Genomic DNA, 22,541 nt, shown 5'->3' on the forward strand with positions numbered 1-22,541 from the left:
GCACTCACACACCTGCACTTCCCTCGACCTCCACACACCTGCACTCACACACTTGTACTTCCCTCGATCTCCACACACCTGCACTCACACACCTGCACTCACACACCTACACTCACACACCTGCCCTCACACACCTGCACTTCCCCTCTACCTCCACACAGATGAAAGGGGAGGTCTGGGTCCTGCTTGATCCAGGGGTCTTATTTTCTCACTTCAACCTGGTTCCCATTGGGTTTTGGCAGAGGACCTCCTCTGAGCCCCCTGGTCTAGTGGTCCTGTCTCCCAGGAGAGATGCTGAAGGGAGCAGGATGAGAGGGTGGGCAGGGGGAATCTGGAAACTTCAGGGGGCCCTGGGGGCCCTGGGGGCCCTGGAAGGGAGGTCCCCAGCTCCATGCTGGCGGGGAAGGGGTCTCCCCAGCCATCTTTGGGGCTCTGCTGCCCCCCAGTGGGCAGCTGTCTGCCAGACCCAGGAAGCCGCGCCCACGGCCTCACCCTGCAGGCTCTCAGTCTCCGTCCCAGAGTGCTCTGGGAGGACCGCGCACCCTCCCTGACCGAGCTGGGCGTCACCAGTGAAGGTGGTGAAGGACACAGGCAGCGTGAGCCACAGACTGGGAGGCCGGCAGCCGTGAGGGGCTGCGCCTCCACACTGCAGAAGTGCCTGTTCATCCCCGGGGCCCTTGGCCGGGGCCCAGGTGGGCACCTGGTGGCCTGGGGCGGGGCAGATGTGGTGGCCTTCTAGTTTGGTGGGATTCTTGGTCTGGGCAGGTCCCTACCCGGTGTGCCCTCCAGGACAAGCCTGGGAGGTGGCCACTGCCGCTTGTCACCCAGATGGGGAAGGCGGGCTGTGGGGCTGCCAGCTCCTGGTCCCTGAACTTCTCTCAGTGCCTGGACTGCAGCAGGGCCTGTCACACAACTGTCCCCAAGGGCTCAGACCTCCACACACCTGCACTCACACACCTGGCACCTGGGTGAAGGGCACCAGCTAGGTCCACTCTTGGAAATGCTGCTGCAGCCCCTGGGAAGACCCAGGAGGACCAGGGAACCTCACCGGGCCGGGCCCTCCTGCCTGGGAACAGGCTCCCCGAGGTGTGGGCGAAGGCTGGCCATCAGGGAGGCCAGCCAGGGAGCCAGGGAGGCGCGCAGCGGAGCCTCTCCCACAGCAGCGGGGCCACGTGGCACTCCCCCTCCAAGGAAGCACCCCCAGCCGTGAAGAATCTCGGTGTTGAGGAGGACGTGATGCAAAGCCAGCCAGCCTGAGCTGCGACGCCCAGTTCCCCATAGCCTCAGATCCTGCCCTCCCCACAGAGGTCGGGAGCGGCGGTGAGCAGGATGGCAAGGGCTTCTTCCAGGAAGCGACCAGGAGGAGGACAGCAGCAGCTCTGGGAGGTCAGCAGAGCCGTGGCTGTGCCAGAAGGGGGCGCCCTTGCAGCAGGGAATGGGCAGGTGTGGGCGGCAGCCCTGGCAGTGCACTGGTGTGGAGAGTCTCTGCCCAGAGCCACGTGTGGGAGCCTGGGCCCCAGGGTGAGGTGGGCCCGGGGGAAGGTGATCAGGTCATGGGCTCCACCCTCCACAGGGCTGAAGGCTCAGGTCTTATCCAAGGGTGGGCTATTAGAAAGCAAGGCCACCCACACATGTGGCTCCTGCCACAGGCCACCATTTCTCCACTGTGTTGTGTCACAACTTGGGGATCCTCACCAGAGGCTGGCACCAGGCTGTGTGGACTTTCTAGCCACCAGAATCATAAGCTAGACAAACCTCTTTTCTTTAGAGATGACCCAGCCTCAGGGTTTCTGCTATAGCACCTGAAAGTGCAGGGACAGCTTCTCAGCAGAAGGGCCGTGCTCACACAGTGCAGAGGGTGACCCTGGGAAAGGCTGGCAGTGCTGCTCTCAAGCCCTCCCCCGGGGGGCTACAACCAGACTCCACCTGCTGGGGGCCTGCGGGCTGACATGTCTCCACAGGACAATGGCGACCATGAATAAGGCGGCAGCGGGCCCCACCCGAGTGGCCCGGCTGCGGCTGCGTTACCTCACACTTGCCGCGGAGGCCCGTCTCCTGCAGGCGGGACCAGATGCTCTGGATCCTCCCCGCATGCTCAGGGTGGCTGTTGGTGTTCCCACAGGCACACTGGTGTTTCAGCATCAGGGTGTCGTACACGAGGCCTGGGGGGGGGACACAGGCAGCCGAGGTCAGTGGTGTGGCCATAGCTGGGCCAGCACCTGCCAGGAGGTGGCCCAGGCGGGCCCACAGCCCTGCTAGGGAGAGGAGAAAGACACCCTGAGAAAAAGAGCAAGTCCAACCCGACCCCTTGACCCACCAGGCCCAGAGGACGTGGGTGAGGCAGAGGCAAGGCCGCGCGGGTGGGCTGGCCCTGCTCTGGCTCCCGGCACTGCCCAAGGCCCCGGTGGGGAGGGCAGCAGCATGAGGCAGCGAGGGAGAAAAACGTGAGCAGGTGGCTGGCCCCGGGGAGCCGCCCCACACCCTGGGTGCCACCTGCATCCCATAGGACTGTGCCAGCTTCCAGCACAGGAGGTCTTGTCCCTTTAAGGTCCAAGTCCACCTGGTCACGGACTGACCTCTGTGCGGAGCAGCCCTGATAGCTGGCACTGTCCCAGGGGCCCGAGGGTCAGGGTGGTTCCAAATGGAGGGCTGCCGTCAGAGACCTCCAGAGGAGTGGGGACCTGCCTGAGGGCACACAGACCCACACCGGGCTGCCCACAGCAAATGCGAACGAGCCCGTGGAGCTCAGAAACCTGCTGACCGCAGGACAGAATCCAGCGCTGACGGGCTTGGGCTGCAGTGATGGGGGGACACTCCTGAGGGAAGCCCCGCTGACCTCGGGACACCGTGGGCAGCCTCATCCACACACCAGAGCTGCCGTGACGGACGCCACCCTGTCAAGGTCAGGACCACTGCAGTGGCAGGTGGCCCCTCTGCCACCAGGCCCTGTCCCTAGAGGAGCTCTGTCCCTGGTGACACCTGGCAGGAGGGCTGCACTGCTGGTCTTGCTTGGGGCTCCCAGGCTGGTGGTTCTTAGCTTGTGATCAAGGAAGAGCCAGGATGAGTGGAAGATGCCCTTGCAGAGCTCACGGTCAGGGCCATCTGCTGGCTACAGTGTGCGTGCCCGTGGGTGGCCACTTCTAGAGCTTGATGCTGAAGGGTCTCTGTCTATGCTCCTGGGAGCACAGGCAGTGTCGCCAGCCATGGTGAGCTGAGGCCCGAGGTCGCAGCCACGGGGCCTTGCTGGATGCCTGGTGCGGTGTCGGCTCTCCCACCTTCCTGCTCAGCCTCTGAGAGCTGGGCTAACGGAGCCAGCACCCACACCTGAGGGATTCTGGGTGCTCTACCAGAGCCGAGTGCTGAAGATGGGACTTTCTGTTTAAAAAAGCTCAGCAGGATGGGTAGAGGGTCACAGGGACCCAGAGGCTCAGTGTGTGGGCAGGACGGCGAGGTGCAGGTAGATGGCCACTGCAGGACAAACACGTGGCCACTCAGCAGGTCTCCGTGATGAGCTCGTGCTTGCTGACCCGTCCCCACAGGCTGAGCCGCGGCGGACCCCACTGCGGCTTCACAGTCAAACCCAGCAGGGTGCACGCTGAGGAGCAGCAGGCCAGGTGACCACACTGTGTGAAGGACGTGCAGAAGCACTGTGTGGGCCCGGGCGGCCGCCCAGGGTGCCGGCACCCAGAGGCGCGGCAAGCCCGTCCTCCTGCAGTCAGCTTCCCTGGGCGTCGACCTGTCCGCCCGCGACACAGACGCGAACCTCCAGGGCTGCCCTGCCAGACCAGGTGGGGCAGGCTTCCTGCGGCCTCGGGCACACTGTGCTTTGATGAACGTGTACCGACGGATCAACCCCAAAGTGACAACCCTGAAGCCAGGACAGGGCCTGAACACAGGGGCCACCGAAGCCCCTGCCTGCCAGCGCAGGGCACAGCCACTGCCGGTGGCCACGGGCTGTGGGGAGGGGCGCCCCGTCGGGCCCCGCTCAGAATTCTGAGAATCGGTGTGCTTCCGTCAATGCCAGTGACCTGTGCAGCCCGGCTGGTCTGGATGCCGCAGTTGTCTCTGCCTTTCCTGGTTTCTGTGCGATTACTACGAGGTTTTCTCTGAATGTGACCAATGTCCTTCTAAGAGCTGAAGAGAAGACCTTGGCTGTGTCTGTGGGGTGTAGGGAAGCGAGCTCTCGGGGAGCGTGAGGACACTGGGACCGTCACTGTCTCTACACCTGTCTTCCTGGCACCCCACGAGGTGGAGCACTGAGGCCGAGCACCGTGGCCAAGCACCATGGCCACCCTGGCCCTTCCACTGTGGGGAGCCAGGGCTGCTCCCCTCTAGGGCTGGCGCAGGGTGCCAGCCAGGGAGCAGCCTTCACCTGGCTCTAGGCCCCGCGTCCTCTGCTGTGCTCTTGCTCCTGCGCCTTTCAGAAAGAAGCAAAGCTACCTGCCTTCCCACAGAAGGGGACAGGTGGAGTGAGGGACAGGTGGGGTGAGGGACAGCGGCGAGGAGACTCGGGCCCCGGAGCTTGCTGGGCTCCTCTCCAGCACAGCTGTACAGTAGGTCAGTGGGGCCTGCAGGCCTGTGTCGGGGACATCAGCTTGGTTCAGCAAGGGGGTAAGTGAGAGAGGCCAAGTCCACTCTCTCGCTGACCCAGGACGGGCCACGTGGGCATGCAGGTGGGGGCTGCCGTCCCTGGACAGCCCACAGAATAGCACTGGTGTGGCTGCAGGCTGTGTGGCCTGAGCCCTCACAGTGGCCCTCTTGGAGCTCCAGCTGCAGGCAGCTTCCCACCCACCGCAGCAGGCCCCGCCCGCGTCTTACCTGTGGTGAACCTTGGCTTGGTGGGGGGCTCCTGGACAGAAACAGGGAAGGTGGCGGACGCTGGGGAGGACTGTGCACGGGACAGAGGCCTGTGGCCACTGAATGACACTGGGACGCCGGCAGCCTCCATGGACGCCTGGTAGCTCCTCAGTTGGTGGATGCGCTGCTGCTCCAGCAGGAGGGCTTGCTGCGGGAGGGACAGCAGTCTGCGCCGCTGGCACGCCCCCTCCCACCCGGGGCCCCAGGGTCACACCCAGGCTGGGAACAGATGGGCCAGGCCCCACCCCGGGTCAGCCAGCCACAGACGGCCACCTTCCTGTGCTTGTGGCCATGCCAAGTGAGGTCAGGGTGCAGAATGGCAGGTGCGGTCTGCCTCGAGCACCCGGCCTCCTGGCAGGAAGACAGACGTGGACAGGGAGCTCCAGCACAAGCCCATCTCCTCCTCATGGTGAGCCCCCAGTGAGGGGACACGAGGGCTTCTCTGAGGAGGTCCTGAGTCAGAAGGAACAGCAGGGGTCACCCTCCAGGCTGAGGGCTCAGCCCCATATGGGGTGAGGTGCACTGACCTCACCTGGGGACCCCTGGAGGCTCATGGTGGCCAGGCTGCGGTGAGGCCAGCAAGCACAGACTGCTGCCCTCATCAAGTTCCACTGGTCTTGTCTGGACCAAGAGTTTCTAATCTGGATGCCAAACTTGGGCCAGAAAGTGATCACAGACACAGAAGGGCAGCTTCATTCCTCCACTAGCAGCTCCCCGTCCTGGGCCTCTGACCACCCCGTGTCCCCCTCTAAGAAGGGAGGAACTTCGGGGGGAAGAGGAACATTCACTCGCAGTTCAGGGGCCAGGGAGGACAGAGCCAGGAGGGTGTGGACACGCCTGGGTCCCCCAAGGGACATGGGTCCCCATCAGGACCTGGGAACTGGCAGGAGCACAAGCCTGCCCAGCCTCCCAAGGCCTCCTGCCACAGCCACAGGCCACAGCAGGGAAGAAGCAGGATGTCTCCACCCACTCCGGCTCACCCTGCCGGATGTGATGAAGAGACCACAGGGCCATGGTGCGCCAGGTCCACCTGCCGGAGAACCTGGAGAACCCGGGCCCAGCCCCTGGTTTCTGCCCAAGAAGTAGGGTCAAGGTCAAGGGCAGAGGAAATCCAGGTGCTACAGGCCTGGCTCACTGACCACAGCAGGCTGGGCCTGGCTTAGTGACCCACTGTTGCTCCTGAGGTGCGACATGGCTACTCGGGGCAGGTCCAGTGTTCTATCCTATGCATACCTCTGTAAGCTGTACTGGGCCTCACCACACTCCCCCGGGAGGGTCTCATGCTGGACAGCTAGCCAGGCGCTCCTCCCAAGTGCATGCCCATCACCACCTCAGACACCAGCTGAGGCCGTGCGTGCGCAGCACCCAACCTGGCATCTGCGTGACAGAATCCTGAGTCTCAGTCACAGTAAACCTTCCTTGAGACCTTCTGGGCCCCACCAGAAACAGGGTGGGTGGGAAGGGCCACCCAAGGGCTGGTGGGCCAGGGGTCGGCAGCTCTCGCCACCTGGGCTTCTGTTGCTGCTGTCACCATGAGTTCTACTGGACTTTGCAGGAACTGGAGAAGGTCACCTCTAGCCACAAAGGACAGGAGCACCACCAGGCCAGCTGCCAGGTCAGCAAGCATGGCTGCTGGGGACAGAGTCCTGGAATCCAGGCTTGGGCCCGGGGAGCCGGGAGCAAGGCTGCAGCCCACTTTCTGCATCTCCAGGGAGGGCCGAGTGAGCAGGGCCAGGTGGGGGGCTGGGCAGGGAGCACTGGCCACCTGCTGGAGCTGTCATGGCTAGGCAGTGTCACGGAATCCAGCCAGAAGGCTGGGGGCCAGCCAGTGGCCCGGGTGCCCCAGAAGCAGTACCCAGGCACGGGCCCGGCTGCTGGAACGCATGGCCCACAGCACTGCTCAGATCCGCTGGCTCAGCCCTGCTCTCCTCAGGAGGGAGCGACCTCCCGGGAGGCCGTCTGGCTTCTGACCACTAGTCGACTATCCTAAGTACGCTCTTGCCTTGGCCACTTTGGTTTCACTGGGACTTCACACAGCATTCACTGGATTTCTTCATCTCTTAGGAGTCTGGGCGCGTGAATCAGTGCCCCACCTCTCACTGGCTCAGGACAGCCCATCAGAGTGCTTTTCTACAAAGCTGGACACCAGCATCTCTCTCCTTGGCCCCCAAGCTCCCAGCTGCTGCCCTGATCCCGCCCACCTTCTTAACTGACTCAGTCTGGGGTTATTTAAATCTCACCAGTGCCTGGCTTCTACGGACCTGAAGAGAACCAGCTCTAGGGAACGGGCTGTTCGCTGAGAACAGGTACATGAATGTGGGTGCCCACAGTTCATGCAGGACAGACTCCAGGCCAAGGTGGTTGGCAAGTGGCTGCCCAGTGACTGCCTGCCCACTGCCCTGCCCTGGCACCTGTCTGAAGAGCAGCTCCTGCTCAGTGGGTGGGCGCTGGCCTGGCTCCGCCTCCCGTGTGGGGTCCGCCTCTTCCTCATCGCTCTCTATGGGCTCCTGCTTCACCTGCACACCGGCCAGCGTGTGCGCCTCCTTCTGCCCTGGGAGCCGGTCCAGATAGGGCTCATCCAGCAGGGCCTGGTGCTCCCGGAGCTCCTCCTCCGTCTCCTCAGGGTGGCTCTCTGGCTGCCGTGGCGGCTCGCTGGGCTTGGGGATGATCTGCAACACAGAGGAACCAGCTCAGACTCAGAGGTCCTGGGCTGGAGAAGGCTCCTCCCAAGGCAGCACTTCGGGAGTGCACCAAGGCCACAGGCACCACGACCTGGTCCTGGGCTGCCCAGCACAGGCCCAGCCAGACTACAGCTGGAGACAGATGGCACCTGGTGCTTAGAAGCCTCTGGGAGCGGGCACATGGGCTTGAAGAAGTCGCAGGTGTGGGGAGAGGCCAGCACCAGCTGCAGACACAGCTGTCCAGAGAAACACAACCCCTCCTGCAGCGGGGGGCCCAGTGTGACACACCATTGAGCTGGCAGGAGGGCTGGGGACAGGGGCAGAGGCAGGCACTGGCACTGCTGGCTCTTGGGGAAGGGGCCTGATGAGACGGTGTTCTGGGGAAATGACAGACTGGTTCCTAAATCCCCACGCCCACACTTGAAGCTCCCCAGAACCAGGACCTGTGAGAAGAGGTGCTGTGACTGGGAGGGGTGCCTGTACAGCCCAGGGCCCATGCTGAGGGAGCCTTGCGGTGTGGACAGGGCTCTGCCCTCTGACTGCTCTGTAAGGAACCTGGGGCTGCCGGGATCTGGCACTTTCTAAATCACAGAGTGTGCATGCTCCTAAGAGTCCTTCCATACTTCTGCTGAATGTGTGCCCCGTACTCTGTGGAATGGGCTAGGTGGAAGCTCAGGCTTCAGTTCTTCTTGCCAGTTTCGGGGATGGTCCCTGCACAGACACACAAGAATCCTGGCGACTGTCACCCTCTACATCCCTCCCGTGCCTGCTGCAGGGAGACCAGGATTTCAGACCAAGTGTGGGCTTGTTTATAAAGGAGCATGCTGTAGAAGCCTGGCAGTGCGGACGCTGCACACAGCCGACCTCTGACACCAAGGCAATGTGAACAGGTTTGGGCCGGGCATGGAGTAGGTCAGCCTGGTGCCAGGAGAAGGTGAGCTACCACGTGGAGGCAACAGAGGTGGCTGGCACATTAAAGACCAGCTGGAAAGCCAGTCACCGAGGCAGAGTGCAGTGGGAGTGTGGGTACCGTGTGCTGGTCAGAGTGCAGACTCCTGCAAAAGGCAAGCTCACAGGGGCCCGAGCACGGCACTGCTGACCACACACCTCACAGCCAGGTCCTGCGCACCCTCACCGCAGGTGTGCCAGTGACTACGCCATACCAGCTCGACTGTGGATCAAGCACACAGCATCGGCAGACCCTCCAGTCACCCCTCAATCAAGCAGGAGCAGCCTGCTTCCAACAAACAAGGGGACGGCTCAGCCCAGCTCAACAGCCTTCCGCGGCTTCAAATAGCCACTTTCCAACATCCATCTCACCTGAAGGTTCTGTGATCCATGAACTCCACATCTCCCTGCACACCCCACACCTCGGAACCCTGGCTGTACGCGTTAGGAGGAAAGGAGCCTGGTGTGTGCCACCCTGGCCTCTACTGCCTCACAGGACTTAAGTGCTCCTGCATCTTGCCCCCCACCAGCCTAGGGCCTGGTGCAGTCTGGCTGGGAATGAGGGGGAAACGGTCTTTATGGGAGGCTCAGGAGCTGGGGCAGGAGAGCAGGGGACCCAGAACTCTGGGAGACCCAGGGAGCCCCTGAGAGTGGCCAGAGTGGCTGGTGTGGGAGTCCAGGCAGGAGAGGGAGGCACCAAGGAGGGAAAGGGACAGGCAGGGTGGGTCTGGGAAAGCCTGAGCCTTTGGGAAATGGACGGAAGGCAGGGTGTAGAGCAGGTGGCCTCAGGGCGGAGAATGAAGGGACAAAGGCCCAGACTGCAGGGCTGACCACAGGGGGTGGGGCCTGGACCCCAGGGCTCAAGAGGAGGCCTATAGAAATGCCAGCTGGCCCTGGTGGGAGGCCAGGAAGGGCAGGTACAGCCTGGCCATGGAGACTGGTGCGAGCCTGGGGCCCAGGAGAGGGCCTGCAAGGAAGTGGGTCTGAGTCTGGCAAGTGGATGAGGTCTGCAGCCCAGCACAGGGGAGCACAGGAGGGGCTCGTGGACAGATGAGCCAGAAGCTCCAGACATGAGCCAGCCTGAGGGAGGCCCTGGCGACCAGAGCTGAGGGACAGGGCAGGAGGACCTGGGGGACCAGAGCTGGGGGACCAGAGCTGAGGGGCAGGGCAGGAGGGCCTGGGGGACCAGAGCTGGGGGACAGGGCAGGAGGGCCTGGGGGACCAGAGCTGGGGGGCAGGGCAGGAAGGCCTGGGGGACCAGAGCTGAGAGACAGGGCAGGAGGGCCTGGGGGACCAGAGCTGAGGGGCAGGGCAGGAGGGCCTGGGGGACCAGAGCTGAGGGACAGGGCAGGAGGGCCTGGGGGACCAGAGCTGAGGGACCAGAGCTGAGGGACAGAGGCAGGAAGGCCCGAGGCCATTGGCAAGGCCTTCTGGAAGGCTCAGCGCTGCAGTGGAGAAGAGTGGCAGAGGGCAGCAGCCACACAATGGACACTGCACCAAGGTCCCTGCTCCAGGGGATGGAGGAGCAGAGGGGACCAGGCTGTGACAGCACTGGAGCTACTGCAGGAGGGAAGCAGGCTCGTCTGAAAGGGTGGCTGGGGCAGTGTGCTTAGAGGGACAAGCTGGCCTTCCCCCGTCTGTCTTAGGTCTCCAGTCTATAGGAAGATGGCAGGAACAGCAGAAGGCGCCCAAGCACCCTTCACCTAGATACCCAGGTGCACAGACCCAGAAACAGGCCAGTGAGGGAGGGCAGCGAGCCCGAGACCCACACAGCAGTGCTGTGGACAGCTGGCCAGTGAGTCCTGTCTGGCCTGTCCGGGGTCCCTCGTGCTCTTCGTGTCCTGAGTGGGTTAACAGTCCAGGGCCCTGTCTTCCGCAAGGCTCGGCTTCGGAGCATTCTCGTTGAGAAACACACTGACCTGGACAGGGACTTGGGCGAGTGCCTGCAGGTGCAGCACCATGGGTGACAGTGGCCTGGAGTCCTCCTCAGAGGCCTGGTCAGCAGGCTTCTGGTTGTCTCCTTGCAACTCACAGTGCTGACTGTGGCTGAGGCCTCTTCTGTGGGGAGGGCCGAGGGCTGGGTGCTGAGGAGCTCAGACTCCAGCTTGGGCTTCCTGCCCTCCCTCACTAGGACGGGCGTGGAGACGGGAGCCTAGGAGCATGGCTGAAGATGTGGGCAAGAGAACGCTGCCCTTTTGGGCTCCCTGAAGACGTTCAAGTGGGGTTTCCAGCCCTCCTGGGGAGGGGGCAGGTGGATAGCCCTAGGCAGAGGAGAAGGGGCAGCGCGGGGGACGGCCAAGCCCAGCCATAGCAGGCCGAGGGTGCAGCTCTGGGGCATGAACACTCCCTCCTGGTGCCCTTCCCAGGTCTGCACACAGGGCACAGGCCTCTTTGCCTGCTCCCTGGTGCATGGCTCACATCCTCGGGGCAGAGAGGCTCCTGGGGGGCCGCAGCCCTGCAGGCTCAGCTGCCTGCGTCAGAGCCCCATCCATGATGCAGAGCCAGCCTCGCTGGGCGCTGACGCAGGGCTGGCGAGGCAGGCCACAGCTGGACTCTCTCCTGCTCCTCTGAAATTCAGCTCCCTTCTCCTAGGCGAGCTGTGGCTGGGCCTCGCCACAGACTGCCTTCAGGAGGAGAAGCTGGCCACGGGCTAGGAGGAGCCAGTCGTGGCAGCAGCAATCACACCACACAGCAGCCTGATGTCTAGAGGCCTCTGGGACACTAAGGACCTTTACCAACTGAGCAAGAACAAGACACCTCCATATTTGGAACAATAAATTTTTAAGAAGCCAGACTGGAGTCCAGGGCCAAAGCCACACAGGCAAATATGGCAATATTTAAACAGCTGGACACACTAATAAGTGGACCAATTAAGACGTGTCCATGCTCTCACATTGGAAGCTGTGAAGCCTGTGTGGGTGGGAACCCACCACCTCCGAGCACAGTCCCACTTTAGCTGCCTGGGAGTCGGGTGGGCCTAAGCTCCAAGAATGGCCCTGACCAGGCCCAGGCCGCGTGGACATCCTCCAGGGAAAGGAAAGGCACGACTCCCGTGGAGAGCCAACAGACCTGGCAGCAGGCCAAAGGTGAGGCTGCAGGACCCACCCCACGTACTTAGGGCATGGGCGACACCCCAGTCCTGGCCAAGGGGACCTGAGGAGAGCCAGCTCCAGGGCCATTCCCCTGGGGAGCCCAGGAAGCCAGAGTAGCCCATCAGGCTGCTGGGGACACAACGGGAGGGCTGGGTGGCCTCTCCTGCTCTTGGTGACATCCTGGAGGTACCTGCAGCGGCCAGCAACACCACGCTGCCTCCCCGACTGTGCCAAGCACGGCTCGCCTTGCCAGAGCCGAGCTGCAGTCCCTCGGGGGCACAAGCTCCCAGAATGACATCCGCAGAGACCCAGGGCAGAGCACTGGTGAGAGTTGCCAGACAAGATCCTCGTTTCCCGGGCACCGCAGGAAACACTGTACAAACGTGTCAATCACCTGTCATTGCTACTGTAAATCCATCATGTAACAAAACCCAGTGAGATCACCCCACTCCTGAACTGCTCTTTTCAAGAATTCACCGCATGTGAACTGGTGTCCCCGCCTTCCGGAGGCCTCCCGCCCTGTCACTCACATGGAGCCAAAGGAAACTAGGCAGCTGCAGCTGGCTCTGGGAAGACGCGGGAGGCTTTCTGACCCCAAGCGCAACATGTGGCCCATGCCCGCCATGCCCGTCGCCCAGAGTGCAGTTGTGAGCGAGGGATGGGGACGCAGCAGTGCCCCCTTCTGCCAGTCAGTGCTGTCCGGCAAAAGGCCTCTGGGGCTGAGGGGCCCTGGGGTGGGTGGCGAGCGAACATCCTGTGCCCACTGGGCAGGAGACGCCTGGTCTTGGCCCATGTGGGGCATCTAGCGTGGGGACGTTGCCACCCGAGAGCAAGGCACCCAGGGGCCACCTCCTTGATCATGTGCCTTTCAGCCTGCAACAGAGGACGCAGCAGGAGAGGCCTGGCGAAAGCCACCACTGTCTCAGAGCAAAGGGACCCTGGAGCAGAGCCTGGGCCAGGCTGCAGTGAGTGGTGATGGTGCTGCCCGCTCAGCGCTCCCCTCCTGGCCCTGCCTCTGCACGCCTCCCAGAAGACTCTCCTCCCACCGTCCTTCCTCATCCTCATTCCTCAGGGAAACAGAAGGCCTGGACCTGCCAACAAGAGCCATGGCCAGGTGCTGCGGGAAGACAAGAGTGAAGAAACCTCGAATCTGCCACAGCCTCAGCACTTCCTTCAGAAAACCACAGGTTCCCTTCTATGACCTCATCCTCTTATTTCTTTCTTGTAACAACTTTATTGAGACATATGGTAGTTCTCCTTCATCTGGTTTCCCATGGCCAAGCAAGGTCCAAAAATATTGAATAAAAAATTCCAGAATTAAAAAACTCCTAAGTTTTTAAAACCTGCCTCCTTATCTGAGTAGCATGATAGAATCTCACACCAACCTGCTCTATCTCATCCAGGATGTGAACCAGTCCCTTGTCCAGTGTATCCACACAGAATATGCTACCCTCCTGGTTAGCACTCAGTAACAATCTCAGTTATCAGTTCAATTACTCTGGTGTCATAGTGCTTTTATAAAGAGTTCAGCACTATCCACCATTGCAAATAAGAGGGGTCTACTATAATTTATAGATCACAAAATTCAAACCTTTAAATTGCATGAATCGGTAGTTCCCAAACTTACATAGTTGTGTAGTCACCTTTCATCATCTGAGAACACTTCTATCATCCCTAATAAGAAACGCTGTCCCCACTGGCAGTCACTCCCCAGTTTCCCACAACACCCCCCCCTTGCCGTCTCTGGCCTGTTCTGGGCAGTTCACACCAGGAAAGTATCCAACATGTGCTGTTGGGACTGGTTTGTCCCACCTGTGTTACAGCTCCCCACGTCACAGCGCTCCACTGGTGGGACGTGGGTGCCGGCTGCTTGGTACTGAGGACCAGCGTGTGTGTGGCTGTCTCCTTCCCTCCCGGAGGAGAGTGGCGGGTCCTGGGTAACTTGGAGTGCAGCCTTCAGAGGCGTCACAGGGCGTCCCCAGCAGCTCACTTCCCCTAGTGCTAGGGTACTTGCTTCTAAGGCCAGCGTCTGACGAGACCTCACTAAGCACCTGGGTTCCCCTCACCCAGCTTTGCAGCACACAATCCTGCCACTTCCTCCTGGAGGTGGCTTTGGTGACTCCGGAGACTTCTATTGGTACAAGGACCTCTGCGGGCTCTCCTGGCCCCAAACACCTCTGACAGTGTGAAGGGGCTTGGGAAGGATGCTTCTGCGACAGCACCACTGTAAAGGTGGCGTCTTCAGCAGTGGCTGGAGTGAATCCCTACTCGGTGAATGGTCTTAGGAAACCCAGGAAAGAAGAGCTGACCCCGTGGCCCACCCCCTGCGTTGTACCAGGCTCCTGGGCCCAGTTTGCCGACGGGGCCGGGAAAGCCCTGGGCCTCTCCCCGTAGCTGCGTGAGCTGCTCCTGGCTGTCCTCCCCAGTCTCCAGCCCACATGCCCGGCCTGGACCCACCTTGCTCATGTGCAGCTGCTGCTGCTGGAACTGCTGCTTGTGCTTCTCCAGGAACTGCTGGTGCTGCTGCTGGATCACCAGGTGCTGCAGCGCCTGTGCGTTCTGCGGCAGTGGTGCCGACTGTGTGCGCCCCAAAGGGCGGTGCTGCCGCAGCTTGTGGATGGATGGGGACACCCGGTCCGTACCAACCAGGGGCTGTGAGTGGAGGGGCAGCGTTCCCAGGCCTGAAAGATACCAGTCTGAAGATAATATGGAGGAAGAAACAGCAGAGGGAGAAAGAGGAGGAAGAGAGGGGAGGAGAGAAGGCTGTTGAGTGACTGATGGAGACGACCGTGACGCACACCTGGCAGCCCAGGCACCCTCTCCCACGGGGCCACCAGCTGTCCTGCTGAGGGGCTAGTCCAGCTACAGGCAGAGCTCACGTGGGCTCGGGCTTGGAGAAAGAGACTATCATCTGGAGGCTCCTGAGGATCAGGTCAATGCACTGAATCAGCGGTTCTGCACAGAAGAGGCAGCTTCAAGAGGTCGGGGAACACACTGCCCCTGGGGACTGGTCTGTCACTTCTCCCACAGGGACCTCTGTGTCCAGAGCACTCATGGAAGCAGGGTGTTCTAGCTCTGGTATGCACACCCTTACACATCCCATGACCAGCAAGAGGGAAGGTCTGTGGCCAATCTGCAGGAACTCAGAGACAAACTGAGAGCAAAACTTGCCACGAGACACCAGGCCACCTCCAAGGCCCTGAGCTCTGCTGGGCTGGGCTGCACTGCACCTTGTTTAGTGCACATTCACTGTGAACCAAACCCAGTGGCTGTGGGAAGGGAGGAGAGGAAGCAGGCAGAAGGAAGCAAGTCTTCTCCCGGAGCACGGCATGGAGAGCAGAGACCAGGTGCACTCAGCAGCTGCAGGGAGGCACAAGTGAGCACAGGGCTGTGGGCACAGCATGGGGACAGAGGGATGGGCAGCTGCAGGGCCAGGCACAGCCAGCCCAATGCAAGGAAAGGTCTTTGGAAGATGGCACTTGTATCCATACGCCTCCTGCACTGGCCATCCAGGGTGCTGCCTGGGGAGGAGGGAGGCCCCGTTGCAAGGCTGGAGCCTATGCGGAGGAGCTGGGCCTCTGCCCTGAGCGAGCTGTGGAAAGTAAGCGCGCAACAAGGCCGCGGTCCACAGGGGGCTGGGGCCACCTGTGCATCCGAGATGCTGCACAGTGCCTGAGAAACCACACTGTACTCTGAATTGAAACCTCCTGTGGCCGGTGGCTCCTGTACCCAATGTTGCTGTCCTAGAAGAGGACAGCTTGCTGGAACCCTGCTCAGGAGGCATCCTCCCTCAGGAAGATGCCAAGAGACCTGGAATCAGGGCCACACGGCAGGGAGTGAGGGGAAGGGCCCGGGAGATGCTGGGAAGGGTGGGCAGGGCCCTGGGGCAGAGTGTGGGAGGCGGAAGGTGAAGACTACTATCCCAACCAGGAGACCCACACCAATGGGAAGGGCAGGTGCTGGTGCTACCCTGCAGGGACTCAGGTAGTTCACATCTGAGCACCCTACCTCACTGATGGCAAAGAGGCACACAGACTCCAAGCGACCTCCCATGTCAGAGGAGGCTAAGTGGAGAAACAGGCAGGGAGGGCTGGGCATGAAGCAAAGCCTGGGTCTAGGGTGAGATCTGCACTCAGGGCTGGAATAGCATCTCCTCTGTCCACATAGACACTCAGAGCCAGTGCACCACTCCTGCCCAGACCCGTGGTGACCACAGCCAAAGCTTTAGGGAGCAGCAGCAGCAGGATGCAAGGAAGCCAACAGACCCCAGAGCTAGCCCACAGGCCTCCGGCCAGCACCCCACCACGACAGGCACAGGGCTCTGCCCACTGTGGGTGCATGGCTGGCCAGGCCAGCACTGAGGTCAGTCCAAAGGCAAATTTTGAACAAGCCCATAGATGTCCAGGAGAACAGCCACTTGAGCTAAGGACGTCATGGACAGGCATGGGGATCCAACCCATGGGTGTATGCTGGACAGCACCACAAATCCCAGCACTTCTGAACAGCTCTCCTGCTGCTGTCACTAGGTCATCACAGCAGCCTTCTCGTTGTCCTCTAAATCGTGTTTTTCTAAACATAACCATCCTCAGCACACATTTCTACAGTGTTTTGTTGCCAAACAGAAACCAATTATTTGCCCAAGTCAATTCTGTGCTTCCAATATGTGCTCACCTCGACCCACACAGAAACCCTGGCCAGAGGGCTCCTCCTGGGAGTGAGTAGAGGGGTGCCCGGCACCTGCCTGGAAGCAGCAACCGAGCTGCTTGCGGTTGAAGGTGGCCCAGTCACAGGCCAGGTGCACACACAGCACTGGCAGGCCTGGAGACAGATGCCCTGTGCTGTCCCGCCTGCTCCAGAAGCCACACAAGGCCCAGCAGGAAAGCCCCACACTGCCAAAGCCCTGGCTACAGCACGAGGCCCACATGCTCACCTGTGACGAGGGACGTCTGTGCAGGCGGCTGCTCCAGCAGGACCATGTGCTGCAGAAGAGGGTTGTGAGCCGCCCCACCATCCCGCTCCAGAGGAGAGGCGCTCAGGTAGGGGGTGAGGTGGGTGCCGGGGAAGAGGGGGATCCGCTGTTGGAGGGCAGGAAGAGCCAGTCGCTCAGCCTCCTGCTGGCCCGCTGCACCCTGCAAAGCACAGCCAGGGATGTCTGGGCGCAGGGCCACGACCGCGCCCCGAGCCACAGACCCCGGGAGGCTGACTTACAGCAGCAGGGCCGGTGGCAGGAAGTCCCAAGGTGATGTTGGGCAAAGACGGTGACGTATAGAGGGGGAGTGGGGCGACCGAGCCTTCTCGAGCCACAAGTCTGTGCGCCAAGCTGGTCTGCAGACAGAACACAGTGACCGTCACCCTAGAGCCTCTGAGGCGGTGTGCACCTGGAGAAAGGTGGGCGCCTGGGCCACTCCCTAGCAGCAGTCCTCGGTCTTCTTGTCACTGCACCTTGCTCCTCATTCAATTTGCTTGTACACCATAAAACAAGCAGAAGACAACTAGGACAATACAGTAAAAACACATTTTTGTGGCTGGGAATATCTTTCCAAACATGATAATGAATGCAGAAATCATTGAAAAAAAAAAAAAAACAACAACCGTGCTCTCCTTCCTAGAAGGCAGAAAACTGTGGCTATCAGCATGGTACAGGGCAGACAGAGGTTAATATGCAAAGTGCTCACAAACCAAGGAACAACCCAAAGTGAGGAAAGTCCACAGCCGAAACCAGGGACCACAGAAGATATCGTACTAAGGGGGAATAAACTCATGAAGAAAACACGCAACGTCATCAGCCGTCTGAGAACACGCTTAAGGACTGAGTGTGTGGCACTCACAACCTGATTTTGGGCACTGGGGATTGAACCCAGAGGCACTTAACACCTGAGCCACCTCCCCAGCCTGTTTTAGGTTTTATTTAGAGACAGGGTCTTGCTAAGTTGCTGAAGCTGGCCTTGAACTCATAATCCTCCTGCCTCAGCCTCCTGAGCTGCTGGGATCACAGCATGTTCCACTGTGCCTGGCACACTGGCAATGACTTTTTAAAATGCTAATACCATCTTGGAACAGAGAAAGGGAAACACATTACTGGAAGACGACAAACTGTGGTGCTTTCTGCAGAACAATTTGGCCATCTATCAAAAGCCTTAAAAGTGGAGCCGACCTTGATCCTGAAACTCTGCTCTTAGGATGCGGTGTTAAGAAGGATTCCTAAGGAAAAGGCCCATGTGCACACAGGACCTGGCCACTGGGCTGCTCATGGCAGCAGCCTCACAGCTGCGATGACCACCTGCTCCAGCCACACGGCATTAAATGAACGAAGGTGCGCCACACACTCGACTTGCAAGAGGTCCAGAAATGCCCCGATGAGCATTATCTGGATGCTCTTTTGTGATCAAGTTTTAAGTAGAAAAAACACGTCATAGAATCATGTACTTTCTAAAACTGAGCTCAGACTACTCAAGCGTAAGCCTGAGGAAGTAGCAGAGGACAGATGCTACTCCACCCAAGTGCAGCATCTCACCCTGGACACAAGCTTTGCTTTACGCCTGGCCCTCCCTGCCTGTTCCTCCAGATGCCGGCACTTAGCCTGCTTACAGAATGGATGGGTTTGGCAGGGGCCCAGGCTTTACTTGGTCTGCACCACGCATAGAAGACCCATCCAAGTGTACCCTAAAGGAAAGCAAGAGCCAACTATGGTTCAGCTAGCATGGTGGGCAGGCAGGAATCTGCATGGCATGTGACTCGACAATTCCATCATATCACAAAGGCAGAGGGGCAGCTTGAGTACTTTAAAATTTCATTTACAAGAAAACAATTTATGAAATGAACATCGGGATAAGTTGAGGTAAGGGAGGTGACCTGTCTGCAGCCCTGCTAGAGAACATGGGGCGGGTGGCAGGAAGGCACCTGCAGGATGCGATGGTCTTTCCACAGTGCCCCCAGGGCGATGGCCATCTGCTGCTCATGCCCGCAATCTGCACGCTCAGCCAAGGTATCCTGTTGGAGACCAACCCCTGCCTCACCCTGCAAATGCTCACCAGGAACTTGCAGCTGTGTCCCTGGAAGGACACTGACAGAGCCTCTGCTCTCAGAGGAACTGCTCTGACCGCCCTTGGGAATGGCCACATATTGCACAGATGCCTATGTACAAGGGGTGACCATGTGGCTTCTGGGATAGGCTTTTCCTAGACATTTTTTTTTTGGTGAGGGGGGTTCAAAAGTGAAAGATATATCTGCAAGTCATGCTTCCGAGAAGATGCCCGGGCTTGCCCAGGACAGCAGGGCTCTCCCTAAGGAGAACTGCTCGTTTGGAAGTTGTGATTCCTTTATAATCAACATTTTTTTTTAACCTAGTCACTCTGAGAAATAAAGCTGCTTCTGTGAATTTGCCCTTTTGAGAAGTGGATGCTCCTGCTGTCTCCAGGGGGCACCTGGGAGCAGGCCCAGAGCTCTGTCGCTCCAGGACGGACTGTTCTGCTTTCTAGCAGAGGCACTGGCTTCCTCAGAAGCCCAAGGGCCTGTGGCTGGAGCACCTGCACCTCATCTCTAGGGGAAGCAGAGCTCTGGAGCCAGAGGGCCTGCAGGACATGGTGGTCTTCCATAGTGGCCTCAGGGCAATGGCCAGAGGAAGCAGAGAGAGCCAGGACCACCATGCCACCTCCATTTGCACCAGCTGCCCCACTAGGGCAGTCCTGCTGCCTCTGGACCACATGGGAGGATGAGCCAGCCCTTGGCCAGTTAGCAGGAAGCTCTGAAAATCACCAATCCTAATGGCATCTGAGATCCTAAAGGGATGTCCATGTGTGGTCCAGCATCACAGGCCACCCCCACCTGTGGTGATGAGCATCTGAGGTGAAACCTGGACGGTCAGACTTGTATAGTTCTTGTGACCCCTTTTATATGCCTCTGAGTTTACAGTAGCTTAAGTTATATATCCCACAGTTTATAACAATCAATATATAACTTAAACCAGAACCATACAGGTCCCCACAAAAAGGCACTGCTACGATGTTTCCAAATGCACACATCAAATGAGCCTCTGTGCCCATGAGCAACCCTGGGACCTCCCAGGGAGGGGTGAGAGCGCCCTGGGGACTCCCCAGGGAGGGGTGACAGAGACCCTGGGGGACACCCCAGGGAGAGGTGACAGCGACCCTGGGGACTCCCCAGGGAGGGAGCGACTTCCAGCTGCATTCTGAGTTCACTGTAGGCAGAGCCCAGCTGTGGCCTGCTCGCAGAGGGCTGTTAAAACATCTAATAAGTAAGTACATACCTAAACTGGTCGGTTGAAGAGCACAGATAAGAAGAGAAATTGAAGTATAACGTAAAAATAAGAGGAACAGGAACTGAGGAGCCCAGAGACAGCGACCCTGGGGAATCCCTCCCAGCCGTGGCCCTCGTCTCTACAACGCCTTTTATACACAGAGGGTTGGGACTTCAAACAGAAATGCTAAGCCCGCGCGTCCCAGCTTGGATCTGCCAACCTTTGGAAGGGCAGCAATCCTTTCTAAATATTTAAGAAGCAAACAACTACACTTAATAAATTGCAGCCTCTGTAGGTTGACGCTCAGAACACGCGGGAGGCTCGTACGCTCTGCTGCACGCGGCCCTGCGGCAGGCAGCCTTCCCGGCCAATCCATCAGAAAGCTCGCTGCTGAAGCAGCCCCCGTGCCTCTCCCAGGCCCAGCACCCTGAACCCTCCAGACCCTTGTACCCTGGCTGGCCCTCGGGATGGGGACGCTTGACAGTGAGCACAGGGGATGAGGGTGCCGGGACCTGTTGCAGCCAGGCAGGGGCGACCCACAGCACTGGGTGGCTGCACCCTCCTCTGCTGAAGCTCCAGCGCCTGGAGTCACCCCCCCGAGTGGCGTCAGAGCACTCCTGCCCATGCTCATTGCTCACACCCTCCCGGATCACTGCACCCCTCAGAGTGCATTAAAAGCAGGGTCAAAGAAGGGGTGCTGGGTCTCAAGCCTGGAGCCCTTGGTTCCCTGTCTGCCCCTGCGGTGCCAACCATGGGGGAGCCGCCCGCTCCCCGACTCCTGCTGCTCAGTGCTCCTTGTGTCTCCCCAACGTGACCCTGTCGTTCTCACCCAGCAACTCCTCCCACAGGCCTGCTGCCTGCCAGGACCCTGTGCATGTCACCTGCCTCATGACACCCTCTGTTGAACATGCTTGGGGAGAGGCCGGGGAAAGATGGGGCTGGAGGGCCCCGGGGTGTGTGGAGAACTAGGGTGCTCATATTTTAGGGGGGCTGCGATGAAGGTGGGGAGGTAATGCCCAGAAAGCTCTCCCCAGGGCCACCCCCATGCCAGTTCCCCTTGCCCCATGCTGGCCAGTTCAGGGTGAGTGTAAGGGTTGGATGGCACAGAGCAGGCATGCCACTGACTGGGAGTACACTGACCTCGGCTGGGACGCTGGGCACAGCAGGCACGATGCCATTCTCAGTGCTGACGTTGCCGGAACTGCTGTTGGGTGAGCTGGGCCCAGACCCCGGGGCACTGCTGCACGCAGAGTCTGCAAGTGAGAGACAGTGGCTGGGGCCAGGCCCGGGGTGGCAGCCGCCTCTGTCGTTTTCCGCTTGCTAGCCTGCTGGCCCGCACAAATCCCAAGCAGAAAGAACATGGCCACGACTCCAGAGTGGGCAACAGGAGGCTATCCCGATTCCTCGGCCTTGCTGCTACCTCCTGGTGAGTCTGTAGAACTCAGGACTCCGTGCAGCCTCTGCAGAGCCCTCTGGGAAGTGCTTGCTATCAACTCCATGGCTCTCGTGAATTTCAGGACGGTTTGAAGCACCTGAGAGGTAAGCTCCTAAACATTTATTAACATCCTAGCAACAAAAGACTAAGAACGCAGAAGCCAAGCAACTCTCGACGGCGGAAGGTCAAGTTTACTGTGCTCACTAAAAAGCTAGTTAATTAAGAAGCTCTCCATGACTGCTTGGAATGTCACCCCCTGGTTTTCCCAGGATCAGCAAGTGCCCAGCAAAAGAGCCAGGGGCCTGGGCAGGCTCCAGCTGACCACGACTTGTGAGAGGAGCCAAGGCAGGTCCATCTCTTGTCACACGGGCCCCTGGCCCCCACTCTGGACACAGCAGGGACCCCGAGGGGGGCTGGGGAATTCCTCCTCTGTGTCCTGACCCTGAGCACACAGTACCTACTCATCCAACTGGAGAGCACCCCAGCCCACAGGAGGCTGCTATCCACAGAGCAGACTGAAAACTGGCTTCAAGGGTATCCCTGGGTGACAAGGAAGAGGACGGGGATAGATGGTGGGCATGGAAGCCACTGTCCCTTGTGCTCCACAGCAGGCAGGTTCAGCTCCAGCAGCTGCGCTGTGCTGAGCTATGAGGTGGGCGCCATCATTATCCCCTCTGCACAGAGAAAGCTGAGCCAGTAATGTCACCTTCCCTAGGCCACCCTGCTTGCAGAGGACACCAAAGGCGAACTGTCCTCAAGTTGATGTGGGCAGGCTGAAGGCTCACGTCCTCTGTGGACCGAGCTACCCACCCAGGAATAGCTGGGCGGCCAAATTCCTGAGCCAGCGCCCAGGCCCTACCCCCTGCTGCTGCCATCTACCCAACCTTGGCCAGCTCCTGTCATAGGCCCCACCTGCCCCTCTCCTCTCTCGTGCCTCTCACTCACTCCATCTACCAATTACCAACTCCAGAGCGTGCCTTGGCCCTCTGGTGGCGTCACCTAGGCTGAGCAGGTGTCCGCCATCACTCGGCCTTCTCCTACCCCTGACTCCACATTGCCATCCTAGGAGTGGCCTTGCCTGGGCCCTCTTCCTGACAGTGTCTGCAGGAAACCCTCTGATGCTGCCTGGCAGGAACAGGTGGCCGCTCCACTGTGTGCACATGGGCAGGGCAGCGTGGAGCCATGAAACACAGTCACCCGACTGCCACCCCCTTAACCGACCCACTCAGGACTCTTGACCTGAGGAAGCAAGCGCCCTGCAGGACCACGGT

General features: G+C 60.0%; 1 protein-coding gene across 6 annotated transcripts in view; it reads right to left on the minus strand.

Moving 5' to 3' along the window:
• Window positions 1-22,541, minus strand: part of Hdac4 (histone deacetylase 4) — a 217,823-nt gene that overhangs the window by 33,341 nt on the left and 161,941 nt on the right. For 4 of the 6 annotated variants that reach the window (XM_048808876.1, XM_048808870.1, XM_048808872.1 and 1 more), the window contains exons 8-14: window positions 20,976-21,088; window positions 16,787-16,903; window positions 16,509-16,707; window positions 14,036-14,274; window positions 7,269-7,526; window positions 4,819-5,005; window positions 2,029-2,162 (exon numbers count right to left, since the gene is read on the minus strand). In XM_048808876.1, coding sequence (XP_048664833.1) covers window positions 2,029-2,162; window positions 4,819-5,005; window positions 7,269-7,526; window positions 14,036-14,274; window positions 16,509-16,707; window positions 16,787-16,903; window positions 20,976-21,088 — 1,247 coding nt within the window. The remainder of the gene's footprint in view (window positions 1-2,028; window positions 2,163-4,818; window positions 5,006-7,268; window positions 7,527-14,035; window positions 14,275-16,508; window positions 16,708-16,786; window positions 16,904-20,975; window positions 21,089-22,541) is intronic. The other 2 variants (XM_048808874.1, XM_048808871.1) reach the window with 1 other exon arrangement.

The sequence above is a fragment of the Marmota marmota genome, unplaced genomic scaffold (assembly GCF_001458135.2).
Source record: "Marmota marmota marmota unplaced genomic scaffold, marMar, whole genome shotgun sequence".
NCBI classification, from domain to species: Eukaryota; Metazoa; Chordata; class Mammalia; order Rodentia; family Sciuridae; genus Marmota; species Marmota marmota.